Below are 16889 nucleotides of genomic sequence, written 5' to 3' on the forward strand. Positions count from 1 at the left end.
TAACCTCTTGTATCCTATCTTCATCATAATAATAACATCAAAGTGAATCTATGATGACTCCCTAGCAGTCAGTGGAAGTCAACCACACAATACTGACAAGTGTAAACACAGACAAATAGTCCATTATGTGTGGATTATGCTCTTTATAGGGAGACGACACTATCTCAGTATGAGGTGTTACAAGGATATGACTTGAACAGCTCAGATTACAGCTGACACAATATGACACAGAATACAGTTATGTCTTATGATACAGGGTATAAACCGTCTTTTCTTTTAAATTTTGAGACATATTATTTTTATTTGACACCTCTAAATATGATTTGTAGGTGCATGGATATTTAAGTGAAATGATTGATCAGGCTAATGTTGTGCTTGAATTGTCCACGGTCCGATGACAAGCCATCAGTTAAAATTTGAAATGTTGACATCGCAACAACACTAGACTAATGATATGTAAACTGCCGGGCAAAAAAAGTATACATCTGAAAATTACATTTGACAAAAAAATTACAACCGTTAACATAATGTTAATAGGCAAAAACAGTCATTGTAACACTGAAAACTTAAGGCAGAAAACACAACTATGATACCCTTATCAAATTTATCACCATCAAATAACTATTTGTTGTTTATTTCATTTTACCAACATGGGTGTATACATTTTTTTGCCTGGCAATATAGTTCCTACTGATGTTACAAAATGATAAAATAATGATAATAAATGATAATCAACAGCTCCATTTAGCACTTTACCATTCCTGAAAATACTTTACCAAAGAAGATATGTCAGGCGAAATACTATGTGAACCCTTTCTAGTGTTATGGCTGAAAACAGGTGTCCCTTCTGACAGGTCACATACTATCAATGCTGAAGGAATGGCCACATAAATGTACTCTTATATAACATTTTTATGGGCTAAAAATAAAATTGTATATACTCTGAAATGTTGCGTTCCTCATAATAAAGAAGTTGACATCCATAAATTCTCATCCTTATATGTATCACTTCTAAATGCCGTTCAAAGAATTGAATACTGACTAATGTTGGAAGGTAGAAATATGAAATGATCAATATGTTTGTTTTTTATAAACAAAAGAAATATGCAGCAAAGCAAATTTCAAAGCTGCATTTAAATAACATTTTGAAATCCATAATAGTCAACTTCCTCCTTAAGAGACCACATCCCAACATCCTTCATATGCATGGACAATAACATAATTTACCCTAGAATAAACAATCTATCATAAAAATAATATGTCTGCCAGAAAAAACCCCGCATTGATTGTTTAGAGTTGTCGGGAAGGTATGTCTGTATTGTTCAGAGGAATATCAGCCAGTGTGCAGGTTGCAGTCAACGACATTGCAACAAGCACCTGCAGTCGTCAAACAGCTCTGTCGTAGGGTTGACATCACAGTTCTGTCTCAGGTCACTGTGACATAGACGCAAGTTTAGCATTGGTAAAATCTTGTTTGCATGGTTTCAACAAAGTTGCAAAATCTTGAGCTAACAAACAAAATATGGGGCTCAATCAGCTTGTAAAACACTGCAGAAAAGAACCATTTCCCACAATGTGAAAACTACCTGTAATTCATGATAAAGTTCTGACTTTGGTATTACAAATCGGTCTCTGAAAATCTCACTTCTATATCACGCCACTGCTTGGCGAATGAATATTTGAAGTAAATGAAAGCAGATCAACAAGAGCCATCTTGTAGAACCCCATGTCTAAACATTGATGTCAGTATGCAGGGCTTCACAAGCAAGTGCCTGCGTCCCTGAACAAAACAAAAACTCCATGGCCCATTTTATTGTCCAAGCAAACTAGCCAAGTTTGGAAATCTGGTTGGATTGAAAAGGGATGTTTTTGTCTGAAATATATGCAGAAGCTGTTAACATGGGCATTGTGTATTAGTGAAGAGAGATTGCTGGGCAGTGTAAAGTTAGAGGGTTGACAGTCAATACGAGTTGAGTGATGTTTCACACTATGGTGAAATTCAGTCAGTCCAAGGTTTAAAATGTTCTTTTGATGTCATTTTTTTTAATTTCATGAAAAGTACAAAATTGTTGAGCTCTTGGATTGAAGTTGGAATAAAAACAAATATATTTTAATCCTTGTTGAAAACCAACAGTGGCTGAATACGAGCAGCAAAATATCTTTGGAGTTTTTAGGAATAATATTGTGTTTCATTTTATGTTTTGGATAACATTTCAATACACTTCTTGTGATGTTTTGACACATAATGTTAACTTGGAATGATTGTACAATTGTACTTTTCAGTGTTTCATGATGGCCAATATTATCAATAACAAAATCTGTAACAGGTCACCTAAAGACAAAGTTGGGTGTGGTTTCTGTGTCTAGCCAGTGCACTCCCAGAGTACCATGTTTCCGTGTCTAGCCAGACACAGTGCACCCAAAAACACCAGGTTTCCATGTCTCATTGTAAGCCACACACAGTGCACCCCCAAACACCAGGCTTTCGCATCTTGCCACACACAGTGCACCCCAGAAAATCAGGTGACTTTGTCCAGCCAGACACAGTGCACCCCAAAACACCAGGCTTTCGCATCTTGCCACACACAGTGCACCCCAAAACAGCAGATTTCTGTGTCTAGCCAGACACAGTGCACCCCAAAACACCAGGCTTTCGCATCTTGCCACACACAGTGCACCCCAAAACAGCAGATTTCTGTGTCTAGCCAGACACAGTGCGCCCCAAAACACCAGGCTTTCGCATCTTGCCACACACAGTGCACCCCAAAACAGCAGATTTCTGTGTCTAGCCAGACACAGTGCACCCCAAAACACCAGGCTTTTGCATCTTGCCACACACAGTGCACCCCAAAACAGCAGATTTCTGTGTCTAGCCAGACACAGTGCACCCCAAAACACCAGGCTTTCGCATCTTGCCACACACAGTGCACCCCAAAACAGCAGATTTCTGTGTCTAGCCAGACACAGTGCACCCCAAAACAGCAGATTTCTGTGTCTAGCCAGACACAGTGCACCCCAAAACAGCAGATTTCTGTGTCTAGCCAGACACAGTGCACCCCAAAACAGCAGATTTCTGTGTCTAACCACACGGACACTGCAACCCTAGATGACCATTTTTCAAAGTCTAGTCACACAGACAGTCTGGACAGATTTGTCAGGTCAGCTTCCTGCTGTATCGGCCTCCACTTCCGCAACTCCCTCACTGTCAATAGCAACATCGCTGCAGCACAAACATTTACAGGACGTACATACTGCCGCAGGTTATCAGTGTCGGATAACCTAACCATTTATAAAAATATTTACAACTTCTGGGATTAAAGAGGTGTTTTCAATAAATAGGGAGAAGTGCTTCTTCATCTCCAAAAAAAAATATCCTTATAACATGTTGCCATTGACTATTGTATCAGTTAGAGAAAGGAAGGTTTAATTATTGAATGGTAGATTCCTAGATTTCTTCTTTTGCAGTATTAGATCCAGTCATAAGAGAGTATATATGTGTCCTCTGTCTCTGACCCCTGCCTCTGTGCATGTCTCTAAACTCTAACTTGTTCCTCAGTTATCTGTTTAAACTGAGAAATGATGAGTTAAGCCTGATGCCATGAGAGAGAGAGAGAGAGAGAGAGAGAGAGAGAGAGAGACAGACAGAGAGAGAGACAGACAGAGAGACAGAGAGAAGCGGGAAGGATAGAGAGAGAGCAGGAGAGAGACGGGAGAGAGAGCTATAGAGAGAGAGAGAAGAGGGAGGGAGAGAGAGAGAGCGAGAAAAAGAGAGCTAAAGAGAGAGAGCTAGGGACAGAGGGAGCGAAAGAGGGTATATGTATATGAGAGGTATAGTGAGTGAGTGAGTATGGTTTTACGCCACTTTTAGCAATATTCCAGCAATATCACGGCGGGGGACACCAGAAATGGGCTTCACACATTGTACTATGAGAGGTATAAGAGAGGGTGAGTGAGTGAGTGTGGTTTTACGCCACTTTTAGCAATATTCCAGCAATATCATGGCGGGGACACCAGAAATGGGCTTCACACACTGTACCCATGTCGGGAATCGAAGCAAGAGAGAGAGAGAGAGAGAGATGGTGGGGGGGGGGGGGGGGGGGGATTACGTAAATCATTTTCCGTCAGATTCTTTAATCAGCATCTGTGTAAGAGAATGCTGCATCAGCAATATCCCAGCTATATCACATCTATCTGTAAAGTTAGAGCCAGGGGATCCAAGTATACCAGTGGTTGATAGTATGAACGAAACAAATCAGTCACAGTTAACCTGGTCACACATTATAACCACCTGATCCTCATGAGCGAGTTCTTGTAACAAGCATCTCTTAAATTATCTGTAGCCCATAGAAATTCAATTCACATGGAAACTAAAACTGTTTTCAAAATGTTTATATTTTCTTGATTAGACTGACAGACTGAGCAGTAATCATTCAAAGTTCAAATAAACTAACTTAGGGAAAATGGGGCATCAAGTTTGCTCCATTCAATGGGAAATATAGTTTGTGAACTGAAGTGGCTTTTTTGTCAAAGAACGAGCAAGGTACCAAAATAACTTTTCTCCTGAACAAACATGTAAGCAGCACTACCCTCCTTTAAACCCTAGCATTTACTTCTAATCACACCCCATAGAATAAACGGTCAGTTTATAAAACCTGCAGTGAACATGCGTCTCCAGACAAGGGCAGGCTTTGTTCAAATTGCCAGTGTAAGAAGTGTCAACAGGCTTGAAAACACAACCATGACAGCAACCTGTGTTTCATCTTGAGAAGACCACACAATGTATCACATTGCTCATGTTTGGAGCTTGAACGGTTGCTCCAATCCACAGACATTCAGACAGCCTGACATGCTGACGGCACTGTGTATGTCTATCCGCCATATCTATCATGTAAAGTGTGCACTGTCCTGGTCAACTGCGCTGGGCAACGCATGGCACACAATGTAATGCTGCTATCTCCTGATCGTGATGTCACAGACGACGCACACAACATGCAACACATTTCGACGACTGTATGGCTACAAAGCTCGGTTAAAAACCTACTGCTTTTGCCTATCGTATTGTATGTATTTTGTCACGTGCAACTCATTTCGACGACTACAAAGCTCAGTTATAAACCTACTGCTTTTGGTCTAACGTATTGTAGGTATTTTGCCACTCATAGTAACCTTGTGAGAGGTACTACTTCATGGGCAGATCCAGAAGGTCCCCCCCCCCCCCCCCCTTTGATAACCAAATGTAGTTTGTTGTAGGCAGTAAAATTATCTGAAAGAGGATTTTGAAATTTTGGACCCCTCCCTTTTAACAATGCTGGCTCTGCCCATGCTACTTTCAAGTGAGACCTGCTGAGAGATTTTACATTTGAATTGCAAGACCTATTTCTGACAGTTGATTTGTATGAACAGCCCTTTAATATGAATCTAATGATGACTTTTGACTGGTTAAAACACAATTTTTCTGATATGAACATTCCATGACATGACTTGAACCTGCAACCTCACATAAATTTAGTATTGTAAACCACTGTTTCCCACTGAACCACTGTGGTAGGTAATGAAAGGGTATTCAATGTTATGTGTGACTCATTTCAGTTGTCTGCATGCTGCACATGGTCTTCTCTCGTCCGCTGTCATCGAATTTGTTTTTTTCCGCAACTACTGTATTGCTCCACAATAAGGTATCCCAATGTTTTTTTTCTTTCCCGTATTTCTTTCATTTAGATGGTTTAAAAGTTGAATAAAATACTTCGCCTTGATTTGGGTTGAAAATGTAAACACTTGGAGTCAGGAATATCCATTTGGCTATTCCCCTTCCCAGATGTTTACATTTTCATCCAAAACCTTGGGGCATCTTTTTACTTTTTACTCTAATTGAGTAAAGCCAAACCTATTTATCAAAGGATGATACTGATTTAATTTTTTCATTAAAGGGAGAAGAGGCTCAGGTCAATTGGCAATCCTTGCAAATTTTATTTAGTCATTAAAGTCATATGTGGTCTAAAACTCATATTGTTTGGTGTTTGTTTGTTTGTTGTTTAACGCTGCACTCAGCACTATCCCAACCATATTACGGCTGTCTGTCAGTAATCAGGTCTGGACCAGACAATACCAGTGATTGATACCATGAGCATCAATCTACACAATGGGATATGAAGCATCAACCAAGTCAGTTCATCTGACCACCCAATTCCCTTATGGTACATGTCAATCCAGTGGGTGATGAGAAATGTACCTAAACACACAGACGATGTCTCCGATTGAAACAAGTCACTGAAATGTCTTAACCATGACGAGTGAGTGAGTAATTGAGTGAGTGAGTAATTGAGTGAGTAATTGAGTGAGTGAGTGAGTGAGTGAGTGAGTGAGTGAGTAATTGAGTGAGTGAGTGAGTGAGTGAGTGACTGAGTGAGCCACTTTTAGCAATATTCCAGCAATATCACGGTGGGGGACACCAGAAATTGGCTTTACACATTTTACCCATGTTGGAAATCGATCATAGTGAGTGAGTAAACATATATAGTCACATCGAAAATGTCATACATTAATAATTAATATGTTTAAACTTGTCAACAATTAACAGTACAATAACTAGCAATATATCACATTCATATTTTAACAAATAGTATGGGACTCTATCATTTAACAACACACGATAAAACTGGCTATAGATCCCAGCAACCAAAGTAGTGGAGCATAGTCCTCCTTTAAATGAAGGTTGAGGTCATTCTCAGAGGGTGACTGGGGAAAACACCTTCTATTACTTTGGTCGGTGGATCAGTTTAAAATATGATTAATAATCTGAATTGGTCTCTTTTTGTATTTGCTTATCATATAACAGTCCTCATGCTTCAATCACAACTGTAACATACAGTGTACACAGAGTGGGAAACACTGTCCATACGAATATTGTTTTTGTTTGTTTATTACTTCATGTCCAATTAATTAATAAATTTCAGCCTTTGATTTGGTGTCCATGTCCTTTCTAAACTGAATTAGTCCCATATAAACAAGTCAAGTTATAACGAAGGTTAATTACCCAGAGTTTAATTTCCTATAAATAGTCTACCTAAATTAACATGTGTTCAAGCTAAAGTCAATCTGTGTCACCATTCAAGAAAAATAACATGAATGTGATCAATATTATGACAGTGAACTGTTAAGAACCTCCACTTGAACCAAGTATGTTTTGGTGAAACATCCCCTAATACTCTCTCTCAACCCCTCCCACCTCCATTAGATCAACTGTTCCTAAATGATATATATCATAGGTGGGGCGATTATTAAACCATACACAACAAGATATATTTTTTTGCCCGACATCGTGTGGTGGCATCTTCCCGAGGCAAGGGAGTTCACTGACTATAAAAGTCCAGTTTCCTCCCTTGCCAAACTAGGCTGAAATTATGGACTAGGCGGGACTACCGAGTCTATAGCATGGTCCAATCAAATTGTGTACCAAACTAGACATCCGGTTAGCAAACAACACGGATTTCAATGTGCAGATTTCAGTCAACTGCAGGATTTGCAAAGTATGTGTACCGCCAACTGGGGGTCGACAGAAATTTTGCAAATTCTTTCATGCTTTTAATCAAATGATGCGCCTCGCCTCGTAAGACCAGTTTTATTACAATACAGATCTTGACTATTGAGCAGATTGTCATGACTGGGCGCCACCATTTTGTTTGAAGCAAATGCAAGTGATATGAGAGAAAGAATCTGATTGGTCAATAGGAGGTACATAGAAGGGGCATAACTTGTAATAGTCACAGCCTAGTTCAGCAAGGGTGGAAACTGGACTTTTATATCAAGTTAACACCCTTGCCTCGGGAAGATGAGTGGTGGTGAAGAAACTGAAAAAAAGTCAGCGAAACTAAAATATTTTTGATAATAGTCAAAATGCAATTATATTCCAATTCCATACTGTTGTTTTTTGTAATATATACAAGAACTGCTTTCCATCATGTAAAGTCTTGGTCTAAAAGGGGAGCTTATAAAGATTACTTTCAGATTGGTCTAGAGTTTGGTTGGGGGTACTTATTGGAGCTGAGAGGGCGCTTAATATTGCAAAAATGGTATATATAACATATGATTTCACAATAATCATTAGAAAGGTTTTGATTGAGACAAGAAGAAAATGATTAATCTGGTTTTGAAAGTATGGTTCTGTCAATTACAACATGAACTGATACTAGCTAGGGGTGTTAATAATTGATCAAACTGTTGGTCTATTGATCAAACTATGGGTGGGGGCAATTACATAAAGACATGTTCAAATAGCGATTATTGACACTCATACCATGCTTTACTATTGATAGTTTTAATAAACCAAAAAAACAATGACCAGAACACCTATATATATATACTACTCAAAACAACATTAAGGATCACCAAATCTTTCATATTACTATGGTTAATCTCATGATAGATTAATTATGGTAATATGAAAGAATCTGGTGATCCTTACCTTTATTGAGTAGTATATAACCACAATCCCTTGTAATACCATTGCACTTAGTCAGAACATTTTCAGAAGATTTTATTGACACCATATCATAAAAAAAGCTATGTCCCATTAATCTCCAACTTGTTCCCGAGTGATCTGTTTAAACTGATAAAAGCTCAGCATTGTTGGAAAGTATAAACATTTAGAATACCATCACCATGTTATTTTTCTTTCACAATACTTTTACATTAGTTGAATGCTGGCAATAGTCACTGCAAATAGTATCAGCTTTTGCAACTTCCTCCCAAACTACCTTCCTATCAACTGTTCCCAAAGACGGCCAAAAAAATGTTTTACAAAAGGACAAAGAGTCAGTCACTCATGATAGTGATCTTGATTAAATTATTTAAAAAACAAGAAGTAAACATGAATTGAAATCTATCAAAATATAATGACGGCATTGTCAATAAATCGTTACTTTTCTACTTTCTTTATCAGCCAAGTAATTGACTTCACTGTAAGTTTCATTGACTCCCCGTGAATATAGTCTCATTTGTCTTAGCCATGTACTTACAACCTAACAATGTACTTATGTAATACTTGCCCCTCAGTCCATACACTTACCAGTGGGGAAATTAATTAAAAGGATTTGTTACTTTGTGGCATGTTTATGAAATCAATGTCTCGTTTATATCAACAGTCTGTGACCGTCGTGAGGAAGTCGCCTACCCTGCAGATCTTGGGGTCAACTGGCGGGCGTGGTGACTTCAGAAAAAAAAGTTTATTATAAAACATTTGACATATTTCTCGTGATTTATGTGTGTCTTTGTGACGGTGAGTCACCATCTGCTGTGGAACAGGCAAATCTGGGCCACACTTTTATTATTGTGATTGAGTATGCATTGCTCAAATATGGATCTGTCTCAAGGAAGAATGTCAGGTTTCGGGTGATCAGAGAATCTTCAACACATGGCTGAATATTATTTTTCCTCACATAGTTGATGCTATTTCTGATACTAATTGCCATTCCAGTTTTCTCTGGTTGGTTAGCCTACACTTTGCTTTTAATGTTCATATGACAGGTGCAGGTTTCAAAAACTTGTTTTATATGCAGTGATGTATGGTAAATGCAAAATTGACAAAGTGTTTCTTTATAATATATTTTTTTTAAAGATAATGAAGAAGAAAGATAATGAAGAAGACAGATAATGAAGAAGAAGACAGATATTGAAGATGAAGAAAGATAATGAAGAAGAAGTAGAAAGATAAAGAAGATGAAGAAAGATAATGAAGAAGGAGAAGAAAGATATTGAAGATGAAGAAAGATAATGAAAAAGGAGAAGAAAGATAATGAAGAAGAAGTAGAAAGATAAAGAAGATGAAGAAAGATAATGAAGGAGAAGAAAGATATTGAAGATGAAGAAAGATAATGAAAATGAAGAAATATAATGAAGATGAAGAAAGATAATAAAGATGGAGAAGAAAATTACTGAAGATGAAGAAAGATTATGAAGATGGAGAAAGATAATGAAGATGAAGAAAGATAATAAAGATGAAGAAAGATAATAAAGATGGAGAAAGATAATGAAGATGAAGAAAGATAATGAAGATGGAGAAAGATAATGAAGATAAAGAAAGATAATGAAGATGAAGAAAGATAATAAAGATGGAGAAGAAAATTACTGAAGATGAAGAAAGATTATGAAGATGGAGAAAGATAATGAAGATGAAGAAAGATAATGAAGAAGAAGAAGAAAATTACTGAAGATGAAGAAAGATAATGAAGATGGAGAAAGATAATGAAGAAGGAGAAGAAAATTACTGAAGATGAAGAAATATAATGAAGAAGAAGAAAGATAATGAAAATGAAGAAAGATAATAAAGATGGAAAAGAAAATTACTGAAGATGAAGAAAGATTATGAAGATGGAGAAAGATAATGAAGATGAAGAAATATAATGAAGATGGAGAAAGATAATGAAGAAGGAGAAGAAAATTACTGAAGATGAAGAAAAATAATGAAGATGGAGAAAGATAATGAAGAAGGAGAAGAAAATTACTGAAGATGAAGAAAGATAATGAAGATGAAGAAAGATAATGAAGATGAAGAAAAATACTAAAGATGAAGAAAGATAATGAAGATGGAGAAAGATAATGAAGAAGAAGAAAGATAATGAAGAAGGAGAAGAAAATTACTGAAGATGGAGAAAGATAATGAAGAAGGAGAAGAAAATTACTGAAGGTAAAGAAAGATAATGAAGATCAAGAAAGATAGTGAGTGAGTGAGTTGGGTTTAACGCCGCTTTTAACATTATTCCAGAAATGTCACGGCATGTCAACTTAATGTGGGAGGAAAGCCCGAAGTGATACAGGTCTCAGATGTTTACCACTTCGGTGAAACCCACGAGCACGGGTATGGTGCTGACAAACCTAGAAACATAATCGGGGTGAACCGCGATTCGAACCCATTATCATAGGTTTCTGGCATGCCCAAGGGGTGCAACTCTGCACAGAGAATCGCGGCGCCTTAGACGACTGGGCCACCCAAGCCCCCAGAAAGATAATGAAGAAGGAGAAGAAAGATAATGAAGTTGAAGAAAGATAATGAAGATGAGGAAGAAAGATAATAAAGAAGAAAGAAAGAAAAAGAATAAGAAGTTTTGTAAGACTGTCATACCTTACATACAAAGAAATAATTTTGTTAATTAATAAAGTATGTATTAATGGCCTAAAAGACATGAGTATACATTAAAATCTCTAATAATAGATTATTTTATTTCATTACATCTTCTCTGATACATATTACACAATATATGATAGATTTAGTAGTGCAGTGGTCAGTGTTTGCATCCAAATAAAACAATTACTCGGTATTCAATCTGGTCAATTAGTAATTAAAACTAGCAACCACTGTTGTTTGGTGTAATGTCTTAAAACAATCAAAAACAAAGAAAAAGGGCAAACAAAAAGAAATTAATCAATGTGTGGTTTGTGGCTTGAATAAAAATAAAAGTGACATTTAAAAGAAGTGTACATGATAGGAAACAACCATTTAATTTTCATAGGGCCAGGGGATATGCATTTGAAAATTATTTTGATTGGTTTTGAAAAACAGTGAGAAATTATCTAAAACATGTTACAAAAAAAAAAATGTGAAAAAAAGGTTTGATTGTGGATAAATAAACAATTTCTGTTCCTCAAGACATGCAAAATTCAAAAAGTGTGTTGGAAGAATGATCACATTATATGTTTTATGAACATCCCAGCCCCTGGAGACAGAATGTTTGGTTGCTTAGCTGGTTGTGACATTAGCTGGGTGTGTGATATAACTTACTATAGGCAGGGCCTCCATGGGGATGTCAGGAAGGTTATATATGATCCATGCACCTTTAGAAGTCACTGTGAGTAAAATACTGATAATACTGTAAAACATCCCATTTAAAAAGGCAACATTTCTTTACTTTTGTACCCCCGAGATTAAAAATTCAAGTTGTCATTTTATCAATTTATTTATTAGTTAAAAATATGTGTTCATTTTCTATAAATTTACAGCCATCACATGACACATATAATTTGTTTGTCTTGTGGAGGCAACTGTTATTATTTTTTGGGGTCATAAATGGCTACTTATTTAGATTGTAGATGTTGGGAATGAAAGAATTATATTTGCATTATCAGTCTGCACTATAAATATAATGAGAATCACAAAATACAAAACGGGACCAGTAACAATGTTGCAGAATAATAAAAATTTGAAATCTTAAATGAGTTCTGTATCATAGCATATATCAACCATTTCATCTTACATCTTTAATAATTGATAGGGGGGCACGGGTGGCATCTAAGGCGCCGCAATTCGCAGAGTTGTGTCCCTTGGGCATGCCAGAAACCTGTGATTGTGGGTTTGAATCCCGGTTCTCCCCGATTATGTTTCTAGGTTTGTCAAGCACCATACCCATGCTCATGGGTTTCACCGAAATGGTAAACGTCTGAGACCTGTATCACTTTGGGCTTTCCTCCCACATTGAGCTGACACGCCGTGATATAACTTGAATAATGTTAAAAGCAGCATTAAACCCAACTCACTCACTCACTCACTAATAAGTGACAGTAATTGAGAACAAATCCTATGATTTGATACGTATGGTGCTATTGAGGTATGCAAATGCTAATCATGTTGGTCGGTCATTGATGGTGACAGTTGAAGAGATTACGACAGTTTTATCGCCCAGTCATTGATGTGATTGGGTGGGAATAGGGCAGTAAAAACAGCCAGGCAAACATATTAGGGGGCCGTTCAGCATAATTCTGGACTTAAATGGTTGCTTTTTGTGATGGTTTGAAAAGTGTTGGGAGGTCTTGGGGTTGACGACCCCTTCATGTTAATGAGATTGTGTGTTAGGAAAAGGTGACACTCTCTGTGAGTAGCTATAACCCTTCTGCTGTCAGTACTCTGGAATTGAACAGTCAATGGCCATGATTTATAGTCTTGTATTATAGTCAGTACTGGTCTTGGAAAATCACAGGAAATGATTGCCATAAGTGAGTCCAGGTTGTCATATGACCGATGAACATACGGACCCAGATTTACAGACAGAAATGTACAGACATAGAGATACAGACATACAGGCTGTGGCACAGGGAACTGACACTCTTAGAATACAAAGGCACCTGAATGGTCAAATATGAAGAACTGATGCAAACTGATGACGGGGACTGATGACATGAGATGATGACTGGGTGAGTGAGTGAGTATGGTTTTACGCCGCTTTTAGCAATATTCCAGCAATATCACGGCGGGGGACACCAGAAATAGGCTTCACACATTGTACCCATGTCGGGAATCGAACCTGGGTCTTCGGCGTGACGAGTGAACGCTTTAACCACTAGGCTACCCGACCGCCCCTGAGATGATGACTGGGACTACATTGTATATTGTAGTTGTGCATCATAGTTGTACATTGAAGGTGTACTTTGAAGGTGTACATTACAGGTGTACTTTGAAGGTGTACATTACAGGTGTACTTTGAAGGTGTACATTACAGGTGTACTTTGAAGGTGTACTTTGCAGGTGTACTTTGAAGGTGTACATTGCAGAGTGAATGAATGAATGAATGAATGAATGAATGAATGAATGAATGAATGACTTTACAAAAATCCTTATCTCAACCACTTTACCACTCCACTGTCAGACATTTAAGCCTACTTGTAGTGACTACACACCTTGGGGGTAGCTTACGTGTTGGCAGTTTATAGATTTCATATCTGGTGGCTACGAGTGTATAGACTCAGGAGCCCCCCGCATGGAGCTGATTCACAAACCAAGTCTCATCCATTGTGCAGGCTTTCATGTGCCAATATCCTGGGTTTATTCTATCACATGTGTAAACCTCGTTAGTCCACCAGTCAAATACGCCCACCTTGTTACAGCTCAATACGAACTCATATCACAATAACGCAAGTATATGGTATTTGGATGTAAACCATTTGATCACAAAACAATTCAAACATTTTAGCACTGAGGGGGCCCCTCGCTCTCAATGAAACAATGAATACTTGGGAAGACCTCATACTTTACTGAGGCTGCACCAAAGTAATTGTTTTCCTTCTGATTTATTTACACAAAAAGGATATGGACATGAATGGTGGATCCTTATTTCTATTATTTTTTTTAAATAACTGAATAATACTTTTAGAAGATTAACAAACAAAATTCCTTATGATATACTTACGAAATATAGAATATGGACATGATTGAGAATATTTCATATTTTTGCTAATGACAAAAATGAAAATTAACAAACTTTAATATATATTTTTTCATGGCTGTGTCCTAATATTGCATCAACTGAATATTAAGAATAAGATATTTATAGTTGATATTTTCAAAAATATTAATGTGACCAAAAGAGATCATGGGTATTTATTCCTTTTGCTGGGAGTTTATTTGTTGCCATAAAGTTTTGGTAATCATGTGTAAGGTTGGTAATTATATTTGTTAAAAATAATAACCTGTTTAACATAAGAAATTATCACAACTAAAAAAACATTGATTGTGGATAAACAGCATTAGGAGTTTGATACTCAGTTTGTTGCAGTATATAGTGAGTGAGTATGGTTGTATGTCGCTTTTGAAAGGCAGGGTAACAACAAGTACAATATGTTAACATTTCTTGTTAAGATGGGTTCGAACCCACGACCTTCTGCTCTACAGGCAGACGCTCTACCACTAGACTGATGAGGTGGTCTGTGGGTGTGGATGTGGGTGTGGGTGTGGTTGAGGGTGTGGGTGTGGGTGTGGGTGTGGGTGTGGGTGTGGGTGTGGGAGTGGGTGTGGGTGTGGGTGTGGGTGTGGGTGTTGGCCAGGGTAAGGGTGAGGGTGTGGGTGTGGGCCAGGGTAAGGGTGTGGGTGTGGGTATGGGTGTGGGCCAGGGTAAGGGTGTTGGTGTGGGTGTGGGTGTGGGTGTGGGCCAGGGTGTGGGTGTGGGTGTGGGTGTGGGTGTGGGTGTGGGTGTTGGCCAGGGTAAGGGTGTGGGTGTGGGTGTGGGCCAGGGTGTGGGTGTGGGTGTGGGCCAGGGTAAGGGTGTGAGTGTGGGTAAGGCCAGGGTAAGGGTAAGAGTAAGGGTGAGGGTGTGGGTGTGGGTGTGGGTGTGGGTGTTGGCCAGGGTAAGGGTGTGGGTGTGGGTGTGGGCCAGGGTGTGGGTGTGGGTGTGGGTGTGGGCCAGGGTAAGGGTGTGAGTGTGGGTAAGGCCAGGGTAAGGGTAAGAGTAAGGGTGAGGGTGTGGGTGTGGGTGTGGGTGTGGGTGTAGGTGTGGGTGTGGGCCAGGGTAAGGGTGTGGGTGTGGGTGTGGGCCAGGGTAAGGGTGTGGGTGTGGGTGTGGGCCAGGGTAAGGGTGTGGGTGTGGGTGTGGGCCAGGGTAAGGGTGTGGGTGTGGGTGTGGGCCAGGGTGTGGGTGTGGGTGTGGGTGTGGGTGTGGGTGTGGGTGTGGGTGTGGGTGTGGGTGTGGGTGTTGGCCAGGGTAAGGGTAAGGGTGTGGGTGTTGGCCAGGGTAAGGGTGAGGGTGAGGGTGTGGGTGTGGGTGTGGGTGTGGGTGTGGGTGTGGGCCAGGGTAAGGGTGTGGGTGTGGGTGTTGGCCAGGGTAAGGGTGTGGGTGTGGGTGTGGGTGTGGGTGTGGGTGTGGGCCAGGGTAAGGGTGTGGGTGTGGGTGTGGGTGTGGGTGTGGGTGTTGGCCAGGGTAAGGGTGTGGGTGTGGGTGTGGGTGTGGGTGTGGGCCAGGGTAAGGGTGAGGGTGAGGGTGTGGGTGTGGGCCAGGGTAAGGGTGAGGGTGTGGGTGAGGGTGAAGGTAGGTACCAGGTACAGTGATATGAAGAGTGCCATATCACTGACAACTACGTTTAAGACTGCACATTATGTGTGTGAAGCAGTTGTTTTGCCAGACACAACATATCTTTAAATCTGAAGCAATCACCTAAACATGACTAGATCTTACAAAACCTTCTTATTCCCTGTTTGCACTTGCATGAAAAGGAAAGCAGGTGTACGGCTCTCTAAATATTATGTTTTGTGTTGTAAACAATGGGAATACGCCACACACAGGAATCAGGCCTTGTGACTTTGAAAACCTGATATGGTTTTTCTTGGTAATACACACCTGAAATACGTAATTCAGGCCTAAGAGTAATGAAAAATATTAAAATATGACTTGAATGATTACACCATATTCTGCTTTCCACCAAGAACAGAGGCATTGTGGGTCTAACTATCGCCGCTGGTCATAAAGGAAGCCTTACACTGACATATCTTAAACACTCACATTGCTTGTACACTAACATTGCTTGTACACTAACATTGCTTGAACACTAACACCCCCTGTACACTAACACCCCTTGTACACTAACACCCCTTGTACACTAGCATCCCTTGAACACTAACATTGCTTGAACACTAACACCCCTTATACACTAACATTGCTTGTACATTAACATCCCTTGAACACTAACATTGCTTGTACACTAGCATCCCTTGAACACTAACATTGCTTGAACACTAACACCCCTTATACACTAACATCCCTTGAACACTAACATTGCTTGTACATTAACATCCCTTATACACAAACATTGCTTGTACATTAACATCCCTTGAACACTAACATTGCTTGTACACTAGCATCCCTTGAACACTAAAATCCCTTATACACTAACATTGCTTGTACACTAGCATCCCTTATACACTAACATTGCTTGTACATTAACATCCCTTGAACACTAACATTGCTTGTACATTAACATCCCTTGAACACTAACATTGCTTGAACACTAACACCCCTTATACACTAACATTGCTTGTACACTAACATCCCTTATACACTAACATTGCTTGTACACTAACATCCCTTGAACACTAGCATCCCTTGAACACTAACATTGCTTGAACACTAACACCCCTT

At 39.2% G+C, this 16889-nt stretch overlaps 1 protein-coding gene across 1 annotated transcript in view; it reads right to left on the bottom strand.

Annotated features, from left to right (window-relative positions):
• LOC139443626 (uncharacterized protein SPEM3-like) overlaps window positions 1-15817 on the bottom strand; it is a 61918-nt gene extending 46101 nt beyond the window's left edge. The window contains exon 1 of the mRNA XM_071224581.1: window positions 15132-15817. Coding sequence (XP_071080682.1) covers window positions 15132-15817 — 686 coding nt within the window. The remainder of the gene's footprint in view (window positions 1-15131) is intronic.
• Between the last annotated feature and the right edge of the window lie 1072 nt (window positions 15818-16889).

Source organism: Haliotis cracherodii, unplaced genomic scaffold (genome assembly GCF_022045235.1).
Source record: "Haliotis cracherodii isolate W230 unplaced genomic scaffold, xgHalCrac1.p SCAF_5, whole genome shotgun sequence".
Classification (NCBI taxonomy): domain Eukaryota; kingdom Metazoa; phylum Mollusca; class Gastropoda; order Lepetellida; family Haliotidae; genus Haliotis; species Haliotis cracherodii.